This window comes from Corvus cornix, chromosome 1A (assembly GCF_000738735.6).
Source record: "Corvus cornix cornix isolate S_Up_H32 chromosome 1A, ASM73873v5, whole genome shotgun sequence".
In the NCBI taxonomy this organism is placed as follows: Eukaryota; Metazoa; Chordata; class Aves; order Passeriformes; family Corvidae; genus Corvus; species Corvus cornix.
Window position 1 is genome coordinate 37927316 of NC_047057.1, and position 22062 is coordinate 37949377.

A 22062-nucleotide genomic window follows, 5' to 3' on the forward strand; every position below is an offset into this window, starting at 1 on the left:
AATTGCCTTGTAAAAAGCATACTTTCTTTATGGATGATCATAGTTTTGTACCAGTAATAATAAAAACTTTGAAATTATTAGACCATCAGTGAAAAAATCTGTGGCAAATAATTAATGGTAACCAAAGACAAAGAATAGTTTTAGATGCGATTTCTGATTTCTTTTTACCCTAAAATTTCCTATATTCTTTCATGACTAACTGTGGGAATTGAATACTTCGAAATCTGAAGTTGGCACTTCACTCTTTCCTTATGACTTTTTTGCGGCTCTGAGATTTATTTTAAAAAATACAGTGCTGGTGGCCTTATTTATATCTGTCAGTACAGATAGATGACAACAATGGCTACATTATATTTTTATGCTTCGCTTTGCTAGTGGATTCCATTATCAGAGCAATACATCTGTGGTGATGATCTTTCAACCACCCAGATACTAAGAGAAAACACATGTGGATGAAAGAAGTTCTGTCTCATTTACAGATTAGACAGTAACTGGTTTCAGTAAGCTGTCAGAAAAATTCCCCTAGACAGACAAACTATTTTATCACGTACAGGAATGATGAGCACAGCTTGAGGTCCAGATGTATTTTGTTAAATTTGTTATATTAAAAGTGCACCCTGGTTTTTGTGGGCATATAAACAAAGTTAGGTAGCTGATTTCTATAGGGAGTTGCATATATAACTACTGCAAGGAAGAGGGTTTCATGTTGCCAGCTGCTCAGAAGTACTAGGGAAGAAATTAAGCATATTGGACACAGAGCTTGTGCTGTGTGAAATACAGTAATGAAAATGTAGTTGTTATGGTTATGAATTGAAATAGATCCATGTCAGAATAGTAGCAATCTGCATAGCAATCTTGATTACATCACTCTGTTTAGAAAAAGGCCGACATTTAAATATTCTCAAGGATTAAAATATGGTTGCAGCAGTCGACATCAAGTGCATGGCACTGACATAGGCTAGAAACTGGAAGGTGTACATAGTTGTGTGTCTTCCTTGGTTAACAGATAGGAAAGTGATGGAACAAGTCCCTTTGCTGTCCTTAGCTCTTGCCATTGCTAGTCGCTTGGTTTTGGTGAAGGGAAATGGGTAGGTAGTTCCTGCTTTTTCCACTACAGAATCATTATCAAATCACTGAAGAGAAGAAAAATTAGGAAAATATTTGTTTCTTCTTTCTGTTCTCTGTTTACTATTAAGGGTCTAAGCAAACAAAGCACTATTCATCTAATCTATGTATTTTTATGTGTCTGGGAGATAATGCAGAATGAGTTGCTTAATGTGATTGTTCCAGGATCTGCAGGAAGCTGACCTTCAAATGGCCCTTAGATATTTAGTTTTATTTTAACCTTTTATTTTACCTTGCACGTCAGCTTTGTCCCCGTTTTGTTCTACTCCCCAAAGATACAATCATTATAGTCCTCAAGGTTCCCAATGATAGGAACATCAGAAACAAAGTTTTCGTCATATTTGTCCTGAAGTTAAAGTAAATAATTTAGTATGTCTCAGTGGCAAATGACTAACCTGCCTAATAACCTTCACACAGAAAAGACAGAACAAAGCAGTAGTAAGAATGTATTTCTCATATACTTCTTCCCTGTAACCCATCCTCTCTAAGAAGATATCTAACATTTCTTAAGCTTCAAATAATGGGAGAAAGGGTGTTTCAAGGTGACATTCAGGTTAATTAAAATTTTAAGAAATTAAATTATAAAGTATTTTTAGTCTCTCAATAGGATTTCAGATTTTTTTAAACTGTTCATCTCCCATTTGACCATTTCACTACCAATCCTTCATAAACTGCTTGTATGTTTTACCTTCTTACATGCTTCTGTGGGCTGGATCCTTGAAACTTGTCCTTTGCTGATTGGTATCTCCCCTTGTTTGTTACACACCATTTTATCTCCTTGCAAAGTATCTGCTGTATGTCTGAACATTTTCTTTAGGAACCTGTGACATGTAGTTACACTGATTTCTTCTGTTTATGAATTACCTCTGCTCAAGAACGATATTTTTCCCTGCCTCCTCTTTTGTTTGCAGTTCAAAATGCAACTGTCATCTTTTCACATTATCTGTTCTTGCAGTTTTCCAAAGAGTGTTTTAAATCAGTTTAATGGCAATTTTCATTTTGTACATTTCAAATATTCTCATAGTCTGGCCTGTGTCACCCTTGCCACTCTTTACTTTTATATGTCAGTTTTGATGCACTTTGGCCATAATTTTCACTGTTGCTAATCCAGATCATGTAGAATTTAATGGGTAGTGTTCCATTCATCCTTGTAGCACTTAAATACAATCTTTTATATATTCCCTTTTGAAGGAATAGAAGATTTATAATGAAGTTATTTTCCCTTAAGACATTCTTTGCTGTTCTACCCTCACTCTCTACTGAGATTCATTAGTTCTTCTCATTCTCTGAAAATGAAATCTGATGCAAATGTCCATACATTTATTACTTTCCCAGACCTGTCACCTATTTAATTCTGATGTCTTGTGAACATTGGAGATTGCCTATAATTATTTGTATATGGCAAATAAAATTCCAACATGTGTAAAATGCAAGGGTAGCTATATTAAATTAGTGCAATCTTCTTTTTTTTCTTTTTTTTTGTTGTTGTTGTTGTTGTTGTATGAGTCCATTTTTACCTATTAGGAAGTAAAATGTTCCTTTTTGTTCCTATATATTCTTTAATAAATTCCTTTATACCAATGTGTGGCCCAGTCTTTTCCTTGCATTCTTAGATTTATTTAAGTCATAGTTTTATATTTGTACTGCTACTTTCTTTGCTTCTGTCAGTCCTTTTTATCAACTGTTATCTCTTACTATTTTCACAGACTGTGCAACAAATTTGATAGTCTACATATTGTGGTTTTGCAGGTGTCAGTTAATGAAATAACATTACAGTTAGAAGCTGTGGAGGCAATTACTTTCTCTCTTCATTTACCAAAAAAACTCCAAAATCAAAATCTGTATAAATTCTAAAGAAGCATAGCCAGTGCTGTTTGGCAATCATTGTCTGTGGAAAATAGATTAAAATAGAAGTGAAAAAAAAAAAAGATTTTTTTTATATTTAAAATTCACCAGGCTTACAGGAATTTATTTGTGTTTTGAAAATACTTAAGGGAAAATAGCTGAAATACTGGTAGAATCTTTTGTATTTTCTTTATATTACAAAGCTCTTTACCATTTTAAAGTCAATGGGGAGACCAAACAAAATGCTTACAAATGTATTTTACTACTGTCAGTAGAAACAGTTAACCATGTGATAATTTTTTGACTGACACAGGTTTATATCCCAGCCATACATTAGGATGTGTTATGAATGTGGATTTTCTGGAAATCTATGCAAAGATTCAAGAGATAATTAGCATAGATTTGAAGAAGTAAGAGCATCAGCATTTCTGTCACCTGCATTCCCATTCCCTCTAGGAAAAAACTTTATTACAGTTTTATTGTATCAAACTGAAGCTGAATGGTGGCATATGATTCTGTGCAGATACTCTGATATAATTTTGTTCAAGTATAAGATCATAAATGGTATGGAGATAAGGTCATAAAAGGGTACAGTCAGTCCCTAAGGGCCTAATCCTAGTTCTGGCAGCATGCTGTTATCCACTTGTCCAATTTGTTCAGAGAAAAAAAGTAAGGTTTAAAAGACAGCATTTTAGGTGTGCTACAGGTTAGGCTAAGCACAGTAGCTAAGTAGCACAGTGTCCTAAACTGCAACACACGGTTATTGCTAGCCATCCATTTTGTTTCTTTAATGTTGTGATTCCTGTACTCCTTCATTAAATTCCACAAAATACCTATACTACAATACGGGGACCAAAGCAGGAAAGCTATGGTCACTGTGGCAGACGATTCATTCTTATTACAAGTCTCTGTATTCTGCAAGAACATAAATATTGATGCAAAACTGGGTTATCTGCATTTTGCTTTATGAGTTGTGAACAATAGGAAAACATTGAAAACATAGTTTTACTTGTACCTCCAAGCATGAATCATTTGGAGACAGACTTCTTGAATAAGATGCCAGAAGTTCAAAGAGCGGAAAGGAGAAATGTCCTACTAATTTAGAACAGATGACAGGGTATGAGCTAGGACTGCCTGAGCCATAGACATTTCCTCTTGTGAATGAAAAAATGAATGTGTGTTCATGTGTCAGATATACACAGATAAAATACCTCTATCTATAAAGTACACATTCATATATAACATTTATATAAATGTTAAATGTTAACTTATTTACAAATTAATAAATACGTATAGATATAGATAAATGTAGATATATAGATGCATATATGTAGATATAGCCATATATTAATTCACCAAGACTGGGCTAACAAGGGAAAAGATATGTCTGAAAAATATTGTTTGTACAGAAATTCAATTTTTTGGTTTCTTCCTCAGTGTTCCTTGCCTATATATTTGGGGAATCAGGGATCTTCTACCTGCCCAAACTGTTTTATATGGTGAGAAGCCTGGAAACTTTTGTTTCCTGTGGCATCTTTCCAGGCACACTTGGAATTTGGACAGGTAGACCTTAGAATATTATCTCTTGTGCTTTTCAACCAGTAGGATGATGAGCTTCCAAGTAGCTTATTAAAAAAAATAAAATACAATAAAAAAGAAAAAAATGGTGCACAGTGCAACTGAGACCTTTTGGGGAAAATTTTACATTGAAAAAGCATTCTTTTTAAACTAGTCTTTTTTCAGAGAATCATTCTAATATAAAAGTCTTGAACAGCTCTGGAGTGCATTCACACTAGAGATTAAATGTACTTTATAAGATCAATAGCATATTAAAATTCAAGTATGCTAGTAAAGAAGAAAGAGTTTGATTGTATACTACAAACCCCTTTGCCTTTTTCTAATTTTAACATAGTGCATAGCTGGCATTTTAGAACCACCATGTGACTCTTAACATTATAGGAAAATGACAGTGTGATGTAACATGAACCTTTTGATCCTTTGGAAGACTTAATAAAAAGTAGATGATATTCAGGGTGTCACTGCATGGGTTACTTTTTGAAGAAGGAGGTTAAAATATTTTTAGCTTGATTCATGTTCTGTTCAGGTTTATCAAAGCTTCATCCTTCAGCTTTATGTGTTAACCCACTTTCAAGGACCTGCTTTTTTTCTGACATACTATACTGTATGGCAACAAGACAGACTTTCTGGTAGTTTAATCCATTGTCAAACAATCTGTTGCCTTCCTTCTTCGTAGAATCATACAATGATTTAGGTTGGAAAAGACCTGTAAGTTCATGAAGTCCAATTGCTAGGACCCAGTGCCACCAAGTCCACTACTAAAACCTGTCCCTAAGTGCCACATAAAGTCATTTTGTATTGTAGCTTATATTGATTTCCTAGTTTCCTCAACACCTTGTAGGACCATTTTGTAACTGTGTCCTCCCTGCAAATGAATGACCTCTATCAGTTCCCCATCCTGATGGATCATGGTGGATAGGTCCCCAATGCAGCTGACTGTGCTGCACAGCCATGTGGCACTGTGCAGAGTCCTGGTTCCTGCAACCAGTCAGCACAATACAGACGTTCATACAGGTGTTCTCCATCAGCACCTCGGGGTCAGCAACATCACTGTCCTTTCTTCTCAATGCTACCTCAGCTACCTCTGTGCTAGATTGCCTTTCTGGACAGTCTAAGGATGTTTATTCCATTTTCTCACAGCAAAAGAAATTTCCCAGTTGTCACCATTTCATATCTGCTGTGTTGACTAGTGTTTCCCTGGTTTGTAAGACAAAATATTGATGACTTCCACCTGGAAGACAGAGTTCAGATTATTTCTAGGGATTTGGTATCAGATGTCTATATGCCATTTTACCTGTTTTGGACAGGATTTATTTCACTTCTGCTGTGTGTTATTTGGAAGAGGAGAGCTAAGCATGATGCGTGGTCCTCTGTACATGGTGTAGATGATTGCCGATATGAGTATCCTGACAGTGGAAAGGGTTCTGGTAGCAGACTACTGAGAACCAGAGGCTTTCAAAATCCCCTTTTCCAGCCCTCTGACAAGTAAAACCTTCCTCATCCTGAATGCTGTAGCATTAAAATGATACTGTCTGATCTGTTCAAATCCATTTACTGCTTTATTGAAGACATGTACGTACAATATCATGGTGTGGATTTGTAAGCATTAAAAATAACTGTTTTAAGTGAAACGGGTTTATTTTCCTGACTGACAGATACTACCCACAGACAATTATCTGGCAGGACAGAGGGCAGTAGGTAAATATTTGTTTATACATTTAGAAGAATGGCTAGACTAAAGTCTAGTCTGCAACAGTGTTGCAGTTCACATCTGGAAAAGTGAGGCCAGCAACTGGGAAATGCATCCATGCAAAGCTTTCATGGGCCCAGGACATCCAGAGTTAATTGAGAAGGAAAACCTAAAGTCATTAGGAACTTGATGCATCTGCTTTAAATTATCTTTTTGCCTTTCTTTTGTCACATTACTTTGGAAAATAAATTTATTCAGTCACAGTGGAAATCATGCTTTACAAATCATGTATTACTGACATTGATACTTTCATCAATGCCTTTCAAGCCTGTCTGGAAAGTTTGAAAGCAGTCTATAGGCTGATGTTTCATGAATTTGCTGGTGGGTGGAGTCTCAACTAACAGGCAAAGAAGGAAAGCATTCTAGCAAGCATTATCAGATAGGTATTTATGTATTTATTGCTATTTAAAGTCTGTGGGCTAGCTTATCAACACTGAGATTAAGGGTTCTGATCTTTCCATTTACTCTGGAATGTGTTGTTTGAGGTAGAAATGCTGTGATACACTAAGGCTCTGCATCCTATTCACTCTGCTTTCCCATCTTATTTTCTGTGTTGATTGTACTGTGTATCATTCCACCTTTTACAGCATAAATGCACTAAGGTTTTATCTGACATGCAATTTTTCTCACAAATGTCTTATTTTAGTCAACTCAGATAACCAGCTATTCATTTGTAGATTCCTTCATTTTAAGTATGTTGGAAAAAGAAGATGAAAGATCTCATCTCAAAAGATGGACTATTATGCCAGGCACAAATGTAGCAAATTCAGTAAAACAACCTATGTCACATTTGCATTGTAAGTCCAGACATTATTAAGACATATAGCTGCAAGTGAAATATAATACAATGCACTAAAAACTAGATAGATAAAAATACATAAAGTGAAATTATTATAAAATTTTTTTGATATTATTATAAGTAATTATAATATCCACAGAAGCTATGGTCATATAAAAAAGCAATTTGTCAGCATTACTGTGAAGATATATGTCAGAGAATTGAATGCTGCTTTTACATATTGAATGATTCCTTTTTGCCCATTAAAGACTGAAGTACTCTCCTTTTTTTTATATTCATCATGTGCAAATGTGCCATTTTTAATTGGCAGGAACAGAGGCAGCTCTGAACCCTTTGTTGGGGTTTAATTTGTTAAAGTAGCAATAATCCCACATCCCATTCCAGTCTCACGTTGTCCCTTGGCTTATGCTTTCTTCTTGCCCCTTTTCAGCACTGCAGTGCTAAGAAAGGGAAGACTTTTCTTACCTGACAACTTCTCCCATCTGGTTTACACTCATGCTGGCTGCTTCAGTGGACTGGCAGAAATTGCTTAACACCGTTCTGTAGACTCAACACCAGCAGGTGCTTTGAATATGTGGTGCCAGTCTGTAAAGCTGGGACTAGAGCCCTGTGGTTTCTGCTGCTACTCAGAAGAATTTCTGGAAGATTCAGAACTTTGAGAAACAAAAGAAATCTGTGACTATCAGAGTTTCTGCTTACTCAGTTGTCCATGACTTCCTTAATAATTCAAGGAGTTTGATGTTGTGATTGCACCTGGCTTAGGTACCTGTCTACAGCTTTAGACTGTGTGGATCCCAAAGGATGCACCTGTTTATGGAAACTGAAATTACCTATCAGAAAGCTGTACCTTGGCCATATATTTTACATATCCCCTATGCAAATGTCTAAAAGATTAGAGGAAATAATTTGCTGTCTAGTAATGCCAGGTTGCTGGGTGTCAAAAGGAACACACAGTTTTTAGCCCTATAGTGTAGCATGTCTTCTGTTGCAGAAATGCTACGTGGATGCCTTAATAGACAAAGGTGCATTTTCCTGTGGAATTTCACAGTGAGTTTAAGCACATGCCAGGGCTTTCTTAATGCAGCCTCTTGATACATTGCCTGGGTCACCACATATGTGACCTGTGCTGTAACAGTAAAAAAATTTGTGACAGGGTGCTTCTTCCATATAGCTCTACTGTCAGGAGAGTCACCTTGCTTTAACAGGAATTTTTCTGAATCCACGTTGAATTTGGTATAGCAGATCTGTTCCTAACAGCCCTACTGTGAATACAGTCAGGTTGCTGGGGAGACCAGTAGGTGTGTATTTGTGCTTAGTGCTTTTCATGGGGGAAAAAAAAAGGGCACAATGTTTTAAAGTAAATTCTGTGTGAATTGAGCTATAATTCAGGAATTCAGTGGAAATTTGCTCGCTTTTTCTGTTCATAAGATAATTTCTAGCAAATGAGACATTTTATAACAGTATCCATTGTTTCATAATCTGTTCATTGCATCTCTCATAAAAATATGCATGTTTACATTGTTTCATATTGTTGCCAGTTAATTTGTGTTTTCTATCCATGTTCGATTTGCATTCATTAACTCATAGTTTGCTGGTAAGTGTATTCTTTCTATACATATTCAAAGAAATTCTTTAATTCAATTTCTCTGTTTCTTCTCATACAGTCTCACAGCCAGATATGCAACTCAGTCTAATCACAGTGGAATTGCAACCAGTCAAAAAAAGGCTTCTAGGTCAGTTAAATATCTCTAATTTATTGCTTGTTAGTGATACTCAAGCAAGTATATGCCCATTGATATTTTATCCTTTGGACTTAAGCAGACACTAAACAATGTGTAAATTTTTTATGTGTGCAAGCTTTGCGATGGTGAGCTTTGCCACAGAAAAGCCTTGTATTAATTGGCTTTTGGCCAGTTGGCTGATTTGTACCATATATTAGCAATATTTCTGGTTGTTATGTATCCTGCATCTTTGTATTCTGCATGTAAAATATTGGATGTGAAGGATTAGTTGGTGATTTTAGTGCTCTGTTCTTTCTGGCTCAATTCCTGACTTTAGTCATGAGTGAAAAGAAGTTTGGGAGTCCACCTCAGTTCCCACTAGATGTTTTGCAAATATAACAAACCAACCTGAAAGTTTGAGTTCACAGAGTTGAGTTAATGCAGAAGCAAAATAGAGCAGAAAAAAAGAATGACTTCCAAGACTTCTGCTCCATCAAGAGTAGCCTGCACACAGTCCCCATGAATGAGAGGCTTTGTTTTCGCAGTGAATTTGACAGAGCTGTGTGTAGGAGCTGACTTGTTTCAGATTTTGTCAGTATTTTTAGTCTGTCATTTCAATGAGCACTAAAATCTACAAGCCAGATTGTAGAAAAAAGAAGCTGAGGTCTAAAGCTTACTCTTTTTTCTAGCTTTCTTTTTTTTTTTTTTTTTTTTTTTTTTTTTTTGGGGTGTGGGGGGGAATAATCAACATGTTCATTAATTATACCTTTGCTGTACAGTTCATTGGTGAGACCAATGAACTCTAAATTGCATCATCTACAATAAAGATTGCGTTTCGCAGTACGGAACACTAACACGATGCGAGTTGCTGGTGATAGCTTGAAAGGAGCTACACCACGGTCCGGTTGCTTCGCACCTGCATTTATAGGTCTTTGTTTTCCTTATTGCTGATGCTCCTGTCTTGTCCACATTCAACATGTCAAGGTTAACAGTCTTATTGTCTAATACTTTAAATCTGTGGCAGTGTTTCCGAAGCCTGTTCAGAGGTATGTGACTTGTCCCTTACTTGTTATACTCTTCTTTGCATTTCCTTAGCTGCTTAACATGATTCTGCAAGAGCAATTTAAAACCTGAATTCAATTAAAAAAGTCAGCAAATGAAGTAAACTGGAAAGTGTGTAGAGAAAATGACCTCATGCATAATGTGCTCATTGTGGCAAGTTCTTGAATTCTGGCATGCAGAATATATGCAGAACTATTTTGTATTTTAACAGAACAGATGAGTTTCCAGTGTTGCACATGCCTTTTCATTGTTTTTGTCATTACCTCTGACAAATGATCTCAGGGCTCTTACTGCCTGTCAAATTAGGGTAATGAGAAGGAGAAAATGGATTTTTAAGTTTGTTTGAGTGCATTTTTCAGGGAACAGAAGATCACTCGAATTCATGGGTCACGGTAAAGGTTAGCATGCGTACAGCTGCAGAGCAGAGACAGTCTGCTCTGGGCTCGGCGCAGAGACTAGCAGCGCAGGCTGGCGGCCAGAATGAGACATAAAAATAATTAGTGGATTAGTTCTCTGAGGTTTAAACTGGTAAAGAAAGAGAATATGGATCTGTTTACATATGTTTGCAAATGAAAATAAAATTATTTGAACATTTCTGTTATGCCAGTATATTAAACAAACAAAAAAAAACTTTGGAAGAAATCAACTGTTTTTTACTTCTTTGTAATGTGATTTTGTTCCTTCCTTCTGATGCTGCTCTTTCATAATAAAGTGAAACTAACAGAATTTGATAACTCTGGTATAATTTGCACTGCCATTATTCAAATCATTCCAATAAGCAAGAAACAGAATAGAGATGCTCTTCTCCTATGGCCAAAGTCTATGACTGATTTGAACAGTTAATTTTGTCTAAGAAATAACAGAACTGGAAAGGATTGGGGGTGCCCACAAAGGTGCTTCGGAAAGTTTGAAGTAGGCATGTAATTAAGGTATTTTACAGCATAAAAGAGATTTAAAAAGATGCAGGCTTACACATGCCAGAAACAAGAATCTACATTTTTTTCCTTAGCACAGCCACACAGTAAGGTTCAGATGGTGGCAGCAGATACTAAGAAATGCGCTGTATAGTCTACATTATGTACTTCCATCTGAAAGGTATAAATGCATCTGTATCATCTAGATAAAAATAAGTATTTTCAATATTTTTCATTTAAAATAGTAAGGTGGAAGTATTTTAGGCAATAGCCTTCTGAAAAATAACTGAAGAAGATAACTAAAAAGACAGCTTTTATGCTAAACACAGCTGTGAAACATTTATTAGAGATACAAAATATTTCTCAACTATGTATTGCTGTGCTTTCTAATCGATCTTTTTAATACTTGCTCTTCAAAAGTGACAGATTTTAATAAAGATTGATATTGCACTTTAATATTTGTTAGGGTGAATCTGTTTTAGCAATGTTAACGGCAAATGCAAAGCATCTTCTTATATGTCTTGTGACTCTAGAAAGTATCTTTTTCCCTTTTGTGTGCGTAAAGATAAGCTTTTATTTTCATTTGTGGAGTCTAACTAATTTGAATCTTCCTGCTCGTTGTTGCTTACGATTCATTGGGTTTAATTGGTCTAAAACTGTGATCTGATATTTGCATACTGTCTCCACTATATGTTTCATTTCATAAAATGAACTGATTTCTCACTGATTTCTCACTAAATTTTTTCACCATTCCAGGCTTCCAGGACCCTCAAGGGTGCCAGCTGCAGGCAGCAGTACCAAGGTCCAGGGAGCTTCCAATTTAAATCGGAGAAGTCAGAGCTTTAACAGCATTGACAAAAACAAGCCTCCACAATATGCAAATGGAAATGAAAAAGGTAAGGATTAAGGTTACTAAGTTTACTCTTCATAACACACAAGAAGGGTAAAAAAAACATCCACAAGGGTCAAAGAAGTGAATATAGTATTTAGACTTGGTAATGAAGACCTATGGAAATTGGGGTCTGAATTAGGACTTGTGGTTCAGTTGGGATTTAAGTTCAGATGTGAACACTTTCAAGATGTCATAATTATATTGTATTCATCTTTGATGGAAGTATCACAGGGTGACTTTTACAAAGTAAAAGTTAATCCATATCGGATGCCTATAATCTTATTCCAAATTCAAATCTACTCTTACCCAAAGGAATACTGCCATCATTTTCAGGGGACTTTGCATCTTAGCCTCTAATGGAGAAGAATCATAATATTATATTTGCACCAGAATGTTACATGTATCTATTCTTTCAGAATCTTACCTAGTGTGTGTATAATACTGAACAAAGTATTGAAAATTAAGTCAAGTGAAATGAAATTTTGCAGGGATTTGGAGCAGCCATTGCGACAATGAACTGAGTACCCTGGGTCCTTTTGTTTCTCTCACCCTGTCTCTCTTTTTCCGGAAAATGTGCCTCTTCAGGCTTTATCTCAAAAAGAATAATGCAAAAATGCAGCTTTCTGAGTTGTGTAACTAATCTATCCCCTTCCTCCCCTTCTTTCTCCCTTTGTGTAATGAACAGCATTTTATTCATATCTCTGGGTTAGAATCCAGTTGAAAATGATACAATATACATAGTACCCGGTTGCATCCTTGGGGTTTGTGGGAGGAACAAGTATGCAGTGAATGTTCTTCATCCAAGCAACAGGCAGCTATCCAGATTTTTTTTACAAAATTCTGATGAACACGCTTTGCCCCTAGCTGTATCTGAAGATATAAAACCATCCTTTCAATAGTTATTTCTTTGTTTTTACTATCAGGATTGAATGTTTCACATAGTTCTATAGTGGGTTTTATTTTACCAAGGACTTGTTTGTGTCAAGACATCCAGGCTAAAACTAGAAAGAGATCAGAGTGAAAACTGAGCACACACTGTATAGTTCACAAATACAATAGTGAAGTAGATGTGGCTGCTTGAGTGAAGGTATGTACAGCAGTTTAGGTTTTAGAATTGCTTCATAATGTTGACATGTTTGTTACTGAAATATGTGAGAATGAAATGATTCAAGGTGAGACGTGCTTGTAGATACTGATATTCTTAGCTCATTACTTGGAAACTGTCTTTTGACTGCTAAGGTTTGCATTGCGTTGTACATTTATGTGACTTTTTGCATGATGTATTTCTTTACTTCCCCATTTCTTTACAGCAGAGAATGAGAACCTTGATGAGGTTTTTAGTGAAGTCATCACTTGCAAGAGGATAAGGGGGTGGCTTTTTTTGTAAAGTCAATTAATTTTACAGAAAATATAAGATGTAATGTTGCATATCTACAGACTACTGTATTTGAGATGTTTCCATCTGTTATTTTTTTTTCCTATCAAAACAGCAGAATGCATGAAAAAACATTAATTTGCATGATAATCAAAGATAAATACAAGTTTGTTTTAGGGTATAAAGCAGAAAATTAGAGAAAATTACTTTTGTAAGTGCAAGGATAGCAAAGTGATAATCTTTCATAATATCCTAAAAGAACACAAGAGCCTGTGTTTGAGTACACTGTGCTGCTACTTTGCCTAAAGAGAAAATCAACTGTACCTTGCTATATTTTAAATTTAGTCATTATAGTGACTAATTTTTGAATATTAAAATGAGATTTCCAGGTACTTTTTTGATATTTTTAAAAGTATTTTAGGATGTTCTGTAACCTGAGATTTTTGAAGAATTTGTTTAGAAACAAACTTCAACCCTTACTATAGCAATAATACAAACCCCCTCTTTTTAAAAAATAGTGTCATCATACAGTAACAAACTGATTTTTCCTTACAGTGCAGCACAAGTAATAGACCTTATATGTCAATTTTTGCTTCTGATGCAGATGCTTGGAGCAAGATAACTTTAACAGCTTTTTTTTTAATAGATGCACAGTCCATATGCCCTAATTTCTGAGACAAAAAAATTACTTGTGCTAGGTAAATAGCTGTTAGATGTTGGGACCTCCAAACCTCTTCAAGGTCAGACCACTGTTGTTACATTTTTCTCTGTTGTACACCTTCTTGTATGTGCTATAAGGAGACCTCAGAAAACATATACAGTATAAGATTTTTTTTTAAATCCAGTTATAGGTAGTACTTGTAATCCATTCCTTCATAACACGGTCACTCAGTCACAGTGGGGAATGGATATGTAGTCACAGAGTTAAAGGAGACCTGAAGGTCATCCCAAAGAAGATGTGAAATCAGTCTCTTATTTAGTATTCCATTATTTAGTCTTTTTTTGATATGATCTCCTTTGAACGCTGCTTAGGGAGTAGTTCAACACAGTCAGAAACCTGGCTCCCCTGAGCAAATGCAGGTTTGCTCTTTGCAAAGCAGAGCCCAGTTTCCACCGACTGACGCGGTCCATTGTGTGACACAGGTGTATAGTGACAATTGTGTATAGTTCTGGTTAAGTCAGAAACACAGAATGCACCAAAACATTAAACAAGCCATTAGCTGAAACTTGTTTGTGGAGCTTTAGTGAAATTGTTTTTTATTTTTGCTGGACTTTGCAGCTCACTGCTCGATTTCAAAGAACATGCCTGCTTTTCAGACGTCAGATTTATCTGCCTCTGACTTAATAACATAAAGATAGAAATAAAACTAGGAAAATTAAACTATTTAAATGAAGTTATTATTCAGATTGCTATTAGGTGGTGGAAAAGCAGCACATTTTGAGTACAGCAAAGATATAATGTTCTAATTCATGCCACATTTTTAAAACAAATCTTTAGCCCTTAGATCTGAGAAACAGTGTATTTGAACACTGGTAAAGGTCTCTATGTCATGGGGTTTTATTGTCAGCTTTTCAATATAATTTAATGATGTAAAATGGTGTTTGTGTTTTCTCCAAACTCAGTTTTAACAGTATTTCGTTATTTTGCCCATACTAACTCTGAGAAACTCTGCCCTGGAACTCTATTGTGTGATGATGCAAATTGTTGCTCATCTCTGGCCAGTATGTACATCTATAATTAGTTGGTGTATGTTTCTTTTGGTACCACTATTTTTCCAGGTGTCCTCTTGTGCTGCTAAGGGGTAGCTACATTCTCACGGAAAGCTAGAAAGGGAGAGTTGAATAAGCGGAATTCTTTTAATTTCACTAGATAGACCTCCCATTCCTTCAAATATCCTTATAGCAACCCCTTGCAACTTTTCCATTTTCTACTAACCTTTTTTATTGTGAGTGACTAAAAGTGGATTATCTGCCTGCCTGAATATTTAGATTATTATACCTACCTTTGCTGCAGTGGAGGAGCTGTTGTTACAGAGGTTGTCTTCTCCAGCAGCACAGCACACAGTAAAGGCCGCAGAAGACAAAGGAGGTTGATTATGTACTGGGCCCAAGTTCAACTCTTCACATGTCCTTTATTTGTTCAACAGCCTATGAAAAGTGGATTTGAAAATGTCCATTTGATCATCGTGGTCTTGCTGGGTTCTGGTAGGATTTCCCTTTTTGCACTGATCACCTGGGGATGTTTCTGCTGTGCTTTTACAGTGGAGGTTGAGCTCTGAAGCACTGAGTTCTCAAGCAGAATGCAAAACCGTTTTCACCAGAAGCTGACTGTGCATCTCAGGAATAAGGGGTTAAGCCTGAAATAGAAGACTGACTTCTTGTAAAATTTAGTTTACAGAAATAAGAAATCCTTGTCATAGGTTGGGTTCACTCTGTCTCAAAATCACCACAAGGTGGGGACAGGTTTCATGTAATGAACAGCTAAAGCCAAGCCCAACTGAACATGCAGAAAGCAGTTAATTGTGTGCAGCTTCAAGTAATTCATTTGTGCTGGAAGTGAGGGGGGAAATAGATCTTTTAATTCTGTATTTTTAAACATACAGACAGGTTGTCAATATTTCTTGAGAGCATGCAGTTCACATTCCTTGCAGAAACATTAAGGATGCCCTTTTAATTGAAGATTAATGGCAAGCTAAAGTTCTCTGTAATTTTTTGTTGCTGTTTATGGTTTGTGACATAGGGATCAAACAAATACCAGTGGGTCCGGGAACCTGTATTTTTTTGCTATATATGTAGCAGAACAAGCTGTTGATGAAACAGTAAATACTCTTCTTTTTACATTTTTCCCCTTAATGAGTTTAGTATTATACAGCTGGAAATATGGCAAGGCAGGCATTCTTCTTTTTAATCAGAACACTTCTTGGGTTTTTTGTTTGTTTTTTTTTGTTTTTTTTTTTTTTTTTTGTTTTGTTTGTTTTGTTTTGTTTTGTTTTTTTTTGTAGTTAAACTAATAGCCTGAAGCCATAAATATGTAACAAAACTAATAAAACAGAATGTAGTGGCATTCCACTGTTCACAAATTGTTACATGTACTCTGCATTAGCATTGCATATTCTTATGGTGAATTGTTCTTCTGCAAAATTACTGGTTTAGCTTAAGATCCCAATCCTCCTGTGTATTTAGGGCTAGCTTAATGCAAGACAAGATGTGTGCAAGTGCACACCCACTTCTGAGCTATCAGCCCTGTGGCTGATTCCTGGTATAAATTAAGAAAGCCTGAGGGCTGCAGTAATTTCCAACAGCTGTGGTTGGCCCCAGGCTTTCTTACAGCATCTGAGGCTCACTAGACAAGAGCAGGGGCCCAGCCATAATTCCTGCCTTGGTCCCAAGGGATCAGCTATGCAGCTGCCCACCAAAGGTGCTCTGTGCTGCAACCTGGAGCCTGGGGAATATTCTGTAACTTCACCTGTCACAAAAAATACTCTGAAGCAAGCCTCACCAGTGAATGTTTTCTTGCTTAGAACAGGACTCGGTAGAGCTGCTTGAAACCTTTTGTGAAGGTGGAATGAGCTCATTTACAGAATGACAGAATGGGTCAGGTTGGAAGGGACCACAGTGGGTCATCTGGTGCAACCCCCCTACTCAAGCAGGGTCATCTCACAACACATTGAACATGGTTGCATCCAGATGGTTTTTGAATATCTCGAGTGAGGGAGACTTCATAGCCTCTCTGGGCAATCTGTTCCAGTGCTCAGTCACCCACACAGTAAAGAAGTTCTTCCACATATTTGGGTGGAACTTTGCATGCATCAGGGTCTGCCTGTTGTGTCTTGTCCAATTGCTGACACCACTGAGGAAAGCCTGACTTGATACCCTCCTTCCAGATACTTGTATACATTGATGAGGTCCCCTCCCAGTCGTCTCTTCTGGAGGCTGAACAGGCCCAACTCTCCCAGTCTATTCTTGTAAGAAAGATGCTCCAGTCCCTTCATCAGCCTTTTTTGCCCATTTAGCGCTGTGGCATTTGCATACCAGGCTGAGGAGTACACAAAAAACCCTGGGCAGATGGAATTATATAGCATCTATAAAGGTGGAGGTGATTGGCTTAATGGAACTAGTTGTTAATAGGGTTAAACAAGTAAAAATGTTACATGTTGTCATGTTACTTTTGCTCAGATTTTTTTTTTTATATTTTTGAACTAGAACTCCTTAATGCTATCCAGAGCAGTAAATTTTGCTATGTTTGCATTCTCTTGTTAAAGGAAAACCAGGTTCCCTTTCAGTATTCTCAAAATTCTGCCTTTCTTGAATGCATTAGCAGCTTTCAGACTTCCAGATGGGTAGTTGAATCTTTACTTGAGGTTTAGGACTGAGACTGCAAAAATGGAAATGATGCATAATTTCATACTCTGTGCTGAAGGGACAAATGTCCTCAGCGTTCTAAGATCTGATTCAGACAGGGGAGCCCCAAGGTATGATATACTATGTGTGTATGCCAGGCATCATGCACTCCTTTTGTCATTACACAAACTGTATTTGCACTGCATGTTTCATGGGCTTTTTGTAGTACAGAATTCAGTATACTATAGGCAGGCTTACATCTAAATCATTGACAGTCTCAATGCTGAATAGCAAGACAAGATAGCGCCACTAAAAGAAAATACATCAGCTGCTGAAATAGCTATGTACCACATGATTTGATTGCCATTACCACTCCATTTCTCTGGTGCTCCGGGAGTGATGGTGTTTATACACTCAGATATGTCTTGGGAATCTGAACTTCATACAGAAGATCTTAACCCTTTCATGCATTGGTTTGTTTTGCTTAATAAGGCTAGGTGACGAAAATCACACCTATTTACTGGCATCGTTTGATTATTGCAGAGGGAGCCTTGTTCTCATTCATTCTGAAGATTCACTGAAGTCCTGGGTGACATAAATGTACTGAATGTGCCAGAGCCTTCTGTACCTACCTGAGTTCAGACCCAAACCAACTATCATTGCTGTACCCGTTTCAAGTACTGACACCAGTGAAATTGTTGGTAAATTTTTTTCCCACCTATGAAGGTGTACTGGGATAAGTTCCTGAAGTGAGCTGCTAAATATTGTTAACAGTACTTAAAACTAAAAAATGTATAGTCACCTGTCTTTTTTGCTTTTATGAATATTGATTTTATCCATTTAATTTCAGTATTACTCAGTCCTCCTCCTTTTCCCCAAAACCTTGGTTTTCTAGCACTAAACATCAAACCCATCTTTGTCCAGTTTTGGTTTTCTGCCGGAATTGTAGCATTCTTTTTTTCTTCTATGTCTCAGTGTTTTGTTATCAACAGGTGATTGGAAGAATTTCTTCATTACATATTAAAAGTAAAATCTTAAACTGGAAGGTTTGATTTTTATAATGAAATTGATGTAATAAAGGTGTTTCTGAGGCTTTCTTGGGCTTGTGGAAGTATTAAACCACACCATCATAATGGAGGATGTTGCGGTGGCAAAGTCCACTTTACACTCCCCACGTTGCTTTGAAAGTGGTCTCTCAGTAAACCTCTGTGCTGTAAAGTTCTCCCTTTACCAAGATTCCACAGGTTACTGACTCTCTCCCCCCTCCCATCCCTTCTCCCATTGGCCCCTGTTACATCACTCACCCTTCCCTCTGCCCCTTAGCGCTCAGACCATTGGCTTCTGATGCTGTGCCCGGCCCTGGGACCCTTAGAGAGAAAACCACACTCAGGTTTCCTTCTTGGTTCTTTGTCCCTGCTTCCTTCGAGTGTGTTGGACCCCTGTCACTACTTTGTCTCCGGTTCGTGCACAGACTGTGTGTGTGAGCGGCTGTTCGCCACCACCTGCGAAGGTGAGGTGGTGTGCACGCATGGGTGCTGGCAGAGTGCTGCCTAAGCGTCTCCACGAGGGACCCTGTGGAAAAAACGCGGCATCGATCCACCAAAGCCCTCCTTCCACAGGAGGAAAGATAGGTGTTTTCTGTTGGCATCCTTCATGTTCTATGCACATATAAATTATGTTTATTATAGATCACATGTAAGTGTGTCTTAAATGCCAGGGGAGTAGGACATCACCTTCAAGCAGGTGATGGGAGAGTAACTATACCATTATGGTTTTTTTCTGTTTTTTAAGCAGATTCACCAAAAGGCCCTCACCCCTCTGCAGGCATGAATGGAAATGTGCAGCATCCCACCAGCACCGGGCAGCAGCCGGTCTCTGCCATACCCTCTCCAAGTGCCAGCAAGCCTTGGCGCAGCAAATCCATGAATGTCAAACACAGTGCGACCTCTACCATGCTGTCTGTGAAGCAGCCCAGTCCCGCAACCTCCCCTACTCCAACTTCAGACAGGCTCAAGCCACCACCTTCTGAAGGCGTTAAGCCCCCTTCTTCTGGTCAAAAATCTATGCTGGAAAAATTCAAGCTGGTTAATGCTAGGACTGCTCTGAGACCTCCTTTGTCACTGAGCTCAGGACCCAGTGACAGTGGGAGAGAGGATGACAACTTTTCAGAGTGTGGTGAAATGGATGTCTTAAGTGGTGGGGTGAATGGCGGCGGCTCCACAAGTAGCAGTCCCAAAGTATCACCGAAGTTAACCCCTCCGAAAGCTGGCAGCAAAAATCTCAGCAATAAAAAGTCTTTGCTACAGCCAAAGGACAAAGAGGAAAAGAACAGGGACAAAAACAAAGTTTGCACTGAGAAAGCAGTCAAGGAAGAGAAGGATCAGGTCACTGAATCATCTACAAAGAAGAGCTCAAAAATTGCAAGCTTAATCCCAAAGGGAAGCAAGACAACAGCAGCCAAGAAAGAAAATTTAGTATCATCTTCTAGTGGGATCCCAAAACCTGGATCAAAGGTGCCAACAGCAAAACAGAGCACTTCCTCCGCATGCACAGGGAGTAAGGAGGTTGAAAAACTGAGGACTACAAAAGGAAACCAGTCCCAATCAACACCAAAATCTCAGCTTAGTGAGAAGGCTTCTCCTTCCTCTGGTCTTGCTTCTTCTGAAGGGAAAGAACCAAGTGCTGCTCTCACCCCAGGATCTTCTGCAGCTCTGTCAGCCTCGATGGCTGCAGGCAGTGGCCAGGGCACAGGAAATGGTGTAGTCCAGCTTCCTCAGCAACAGCAATACAGCCACCCCAACACTGCCACGGTAGCTCCTTTCATTTATAGGTAAGATCATGGAGGAAAATGGGGTTTGTGCTACTATTTAGGAAAGAGAGCTAAAAGGGATAAAGTAATGGCGGATCACGCTGTTATCCATCAGTTTCTGTCACAGCATCATGCCAATGTTTTCCTAATATTATTTTTTAATAAATATTACTGTATGAACAATTTTGTACAAGAGCTCTGAGTCTTTACCTTGTACAAAAGCAATCCACTGCAAATATTTGCCATTTTAAATTCAGGGTGTTTTGATTAGAAATACAGATCACATGGTACATTCTTTGTGCTGCTTTTGAAAGGTCATGGCTGAGTCAGGTTTCTAGTGTGAATATTCTTGTTTGCGTTCTAAGAACCTCAACATCTATTTGCTGATATTAGATAATATTTGCTTAGAACTCACCATTCTCCTAAAAGATCATAAAATAAACTCTTGTTGTTTTCAGAATGTATAGCAGTACTGGTGGATAGCTGAAGAAAAACCATACACAAAATTTTACAAGTATTCAAAAATACTTCAACAGTTTGTGTAGACAGAAAATGTTGGTGTTTGCAGTTCTTTTCCTGTTTAGTTTTCTACATGAGTTAGGTGTAGATCAGCTTCCTGGAGGCAGTTAATTTTTACAGGCAATAGTAAGTCTTCAGATGGCCAAGGCTCTGGAAAAGAATGAACAGTTAAATGTATCAACATTTCTCTGAATTTATTTTGTTATATGATAGAGCAGTTGAGGAGAAGCTGGGAGATTTCATTGTTGTACAACTCAGAAGATAGAAAAAGTGTAGAAAGATTGACAGGGTGATTTGAATAATGTTTTCAGATGTCAGATGTCAGAGCTGTTGGAGGGCTTTAGCTACAGTTGTGGGTAAATTTAACATCTGATAAAATGACAAATACATTACTAAGCAAAATACACTGCCAGTTTTTGTTAGTGAGTAGTACTCTCAATAATCTTGGCTAAAGATTAAAGAGGTGATGAAGTAGGCTCTGAGGAAGTACATGTATCATTACACACAACTAAACATAGCTTCAAAACCAATTTGGATGACTGATAAGTTCAGGAAATCATATGGGAGGAAGAAAAGGCTCAGTATGGGTTATACTTATTCTAATATGCAGTGAAGCCTCTTGAGCTTCAATTAGATGTATCAGTGGATGCACTTAATATGCATGTGACTATCTGGAATAACCTCAGTGATACAGAGGATTTGTAGTGTGGTACACGGGACAGCCTGCATATGTGTTAGGGTGCATATATAAGGAGAGAGAAAAAGGAGCTATGCTTTGCCTTCAGATGTGTGTGCTCTTTAATGGCTATTTTACTACATATTGATGCCATTTCATTGCGTGATAGAGATGTCTTAGTGTTGTTTTAAGCTTCGTCTTGAAGCAAACTGTATTCTGAATTTTAAAGGGTGATAGAAGTATGCTATCTTCCAGTAAAATTCGTTACTAATAATTGTCTCTTTGCTTCAAACAAACAGCAAAGGAGACCGCATTTGAAGTTAAATCTCACATGAAAATAAAATTCTCAGAGCCAGTGTCTGATCTCAAAAAATGCCACAAACCCAGAGTAAAGACTGACTTTGATCAGGTTGCTTCAGTATGTATCTCTCTAACTCTGTGCAGAATCTGACTCAAAAATACACAGTAACTAAATTTCTCAAAAATCTCGAGGGCTTTGTAATACCACACAATGATTTCACAGAAAAATATAAATATAACCAAGGATAAAATATCCAAATTTTCAAAGTTGGCATATTTATTTCTATGGATATATGGTAAGTGGAAATGAGCAAGAGCTGGGGTACTGTATTTACATTTTTTGTTCTTCAACATAA

General features: G+C 37.4%; 1 protein-coding gene across 11 annotated transcripts in view; it reads left to right on the plus strand.

Moving 5' to 3' along the window:
- The window catches only part of NAV3 (neuron navigator 3), a 526195-nt gene that overhangs the window by 375355 nt on the left and 128778 nt on the right, over window positions 1-22062 (plus strand). For 8 of the 11 annotated variants that reach the window (XM_039570170.1, XM_010413726.4, XM_010413727.3 and 5 more), the window contains 3 exons: window positions 8762-8830; window positions 11551-11690; window positions 19194-20232. In XM_039570170.1, the coding sequence (XP_039426104.1) occupies window positions 8762-8830; window positions 11551-11690; window positions 19194-20232 (1248 nt within the window). Of the gene's footprint in view, window positions 1-8761; window positions 8831-11550; window positions 11691-12670; window positions 12774-19193; window positions 20233-22062 lie in introns of those variants that run through there. The other 3 variants (XM_010413721.4, XM_010413723.4, XM_019279828.2) reach the window with 3 other exon arrangements.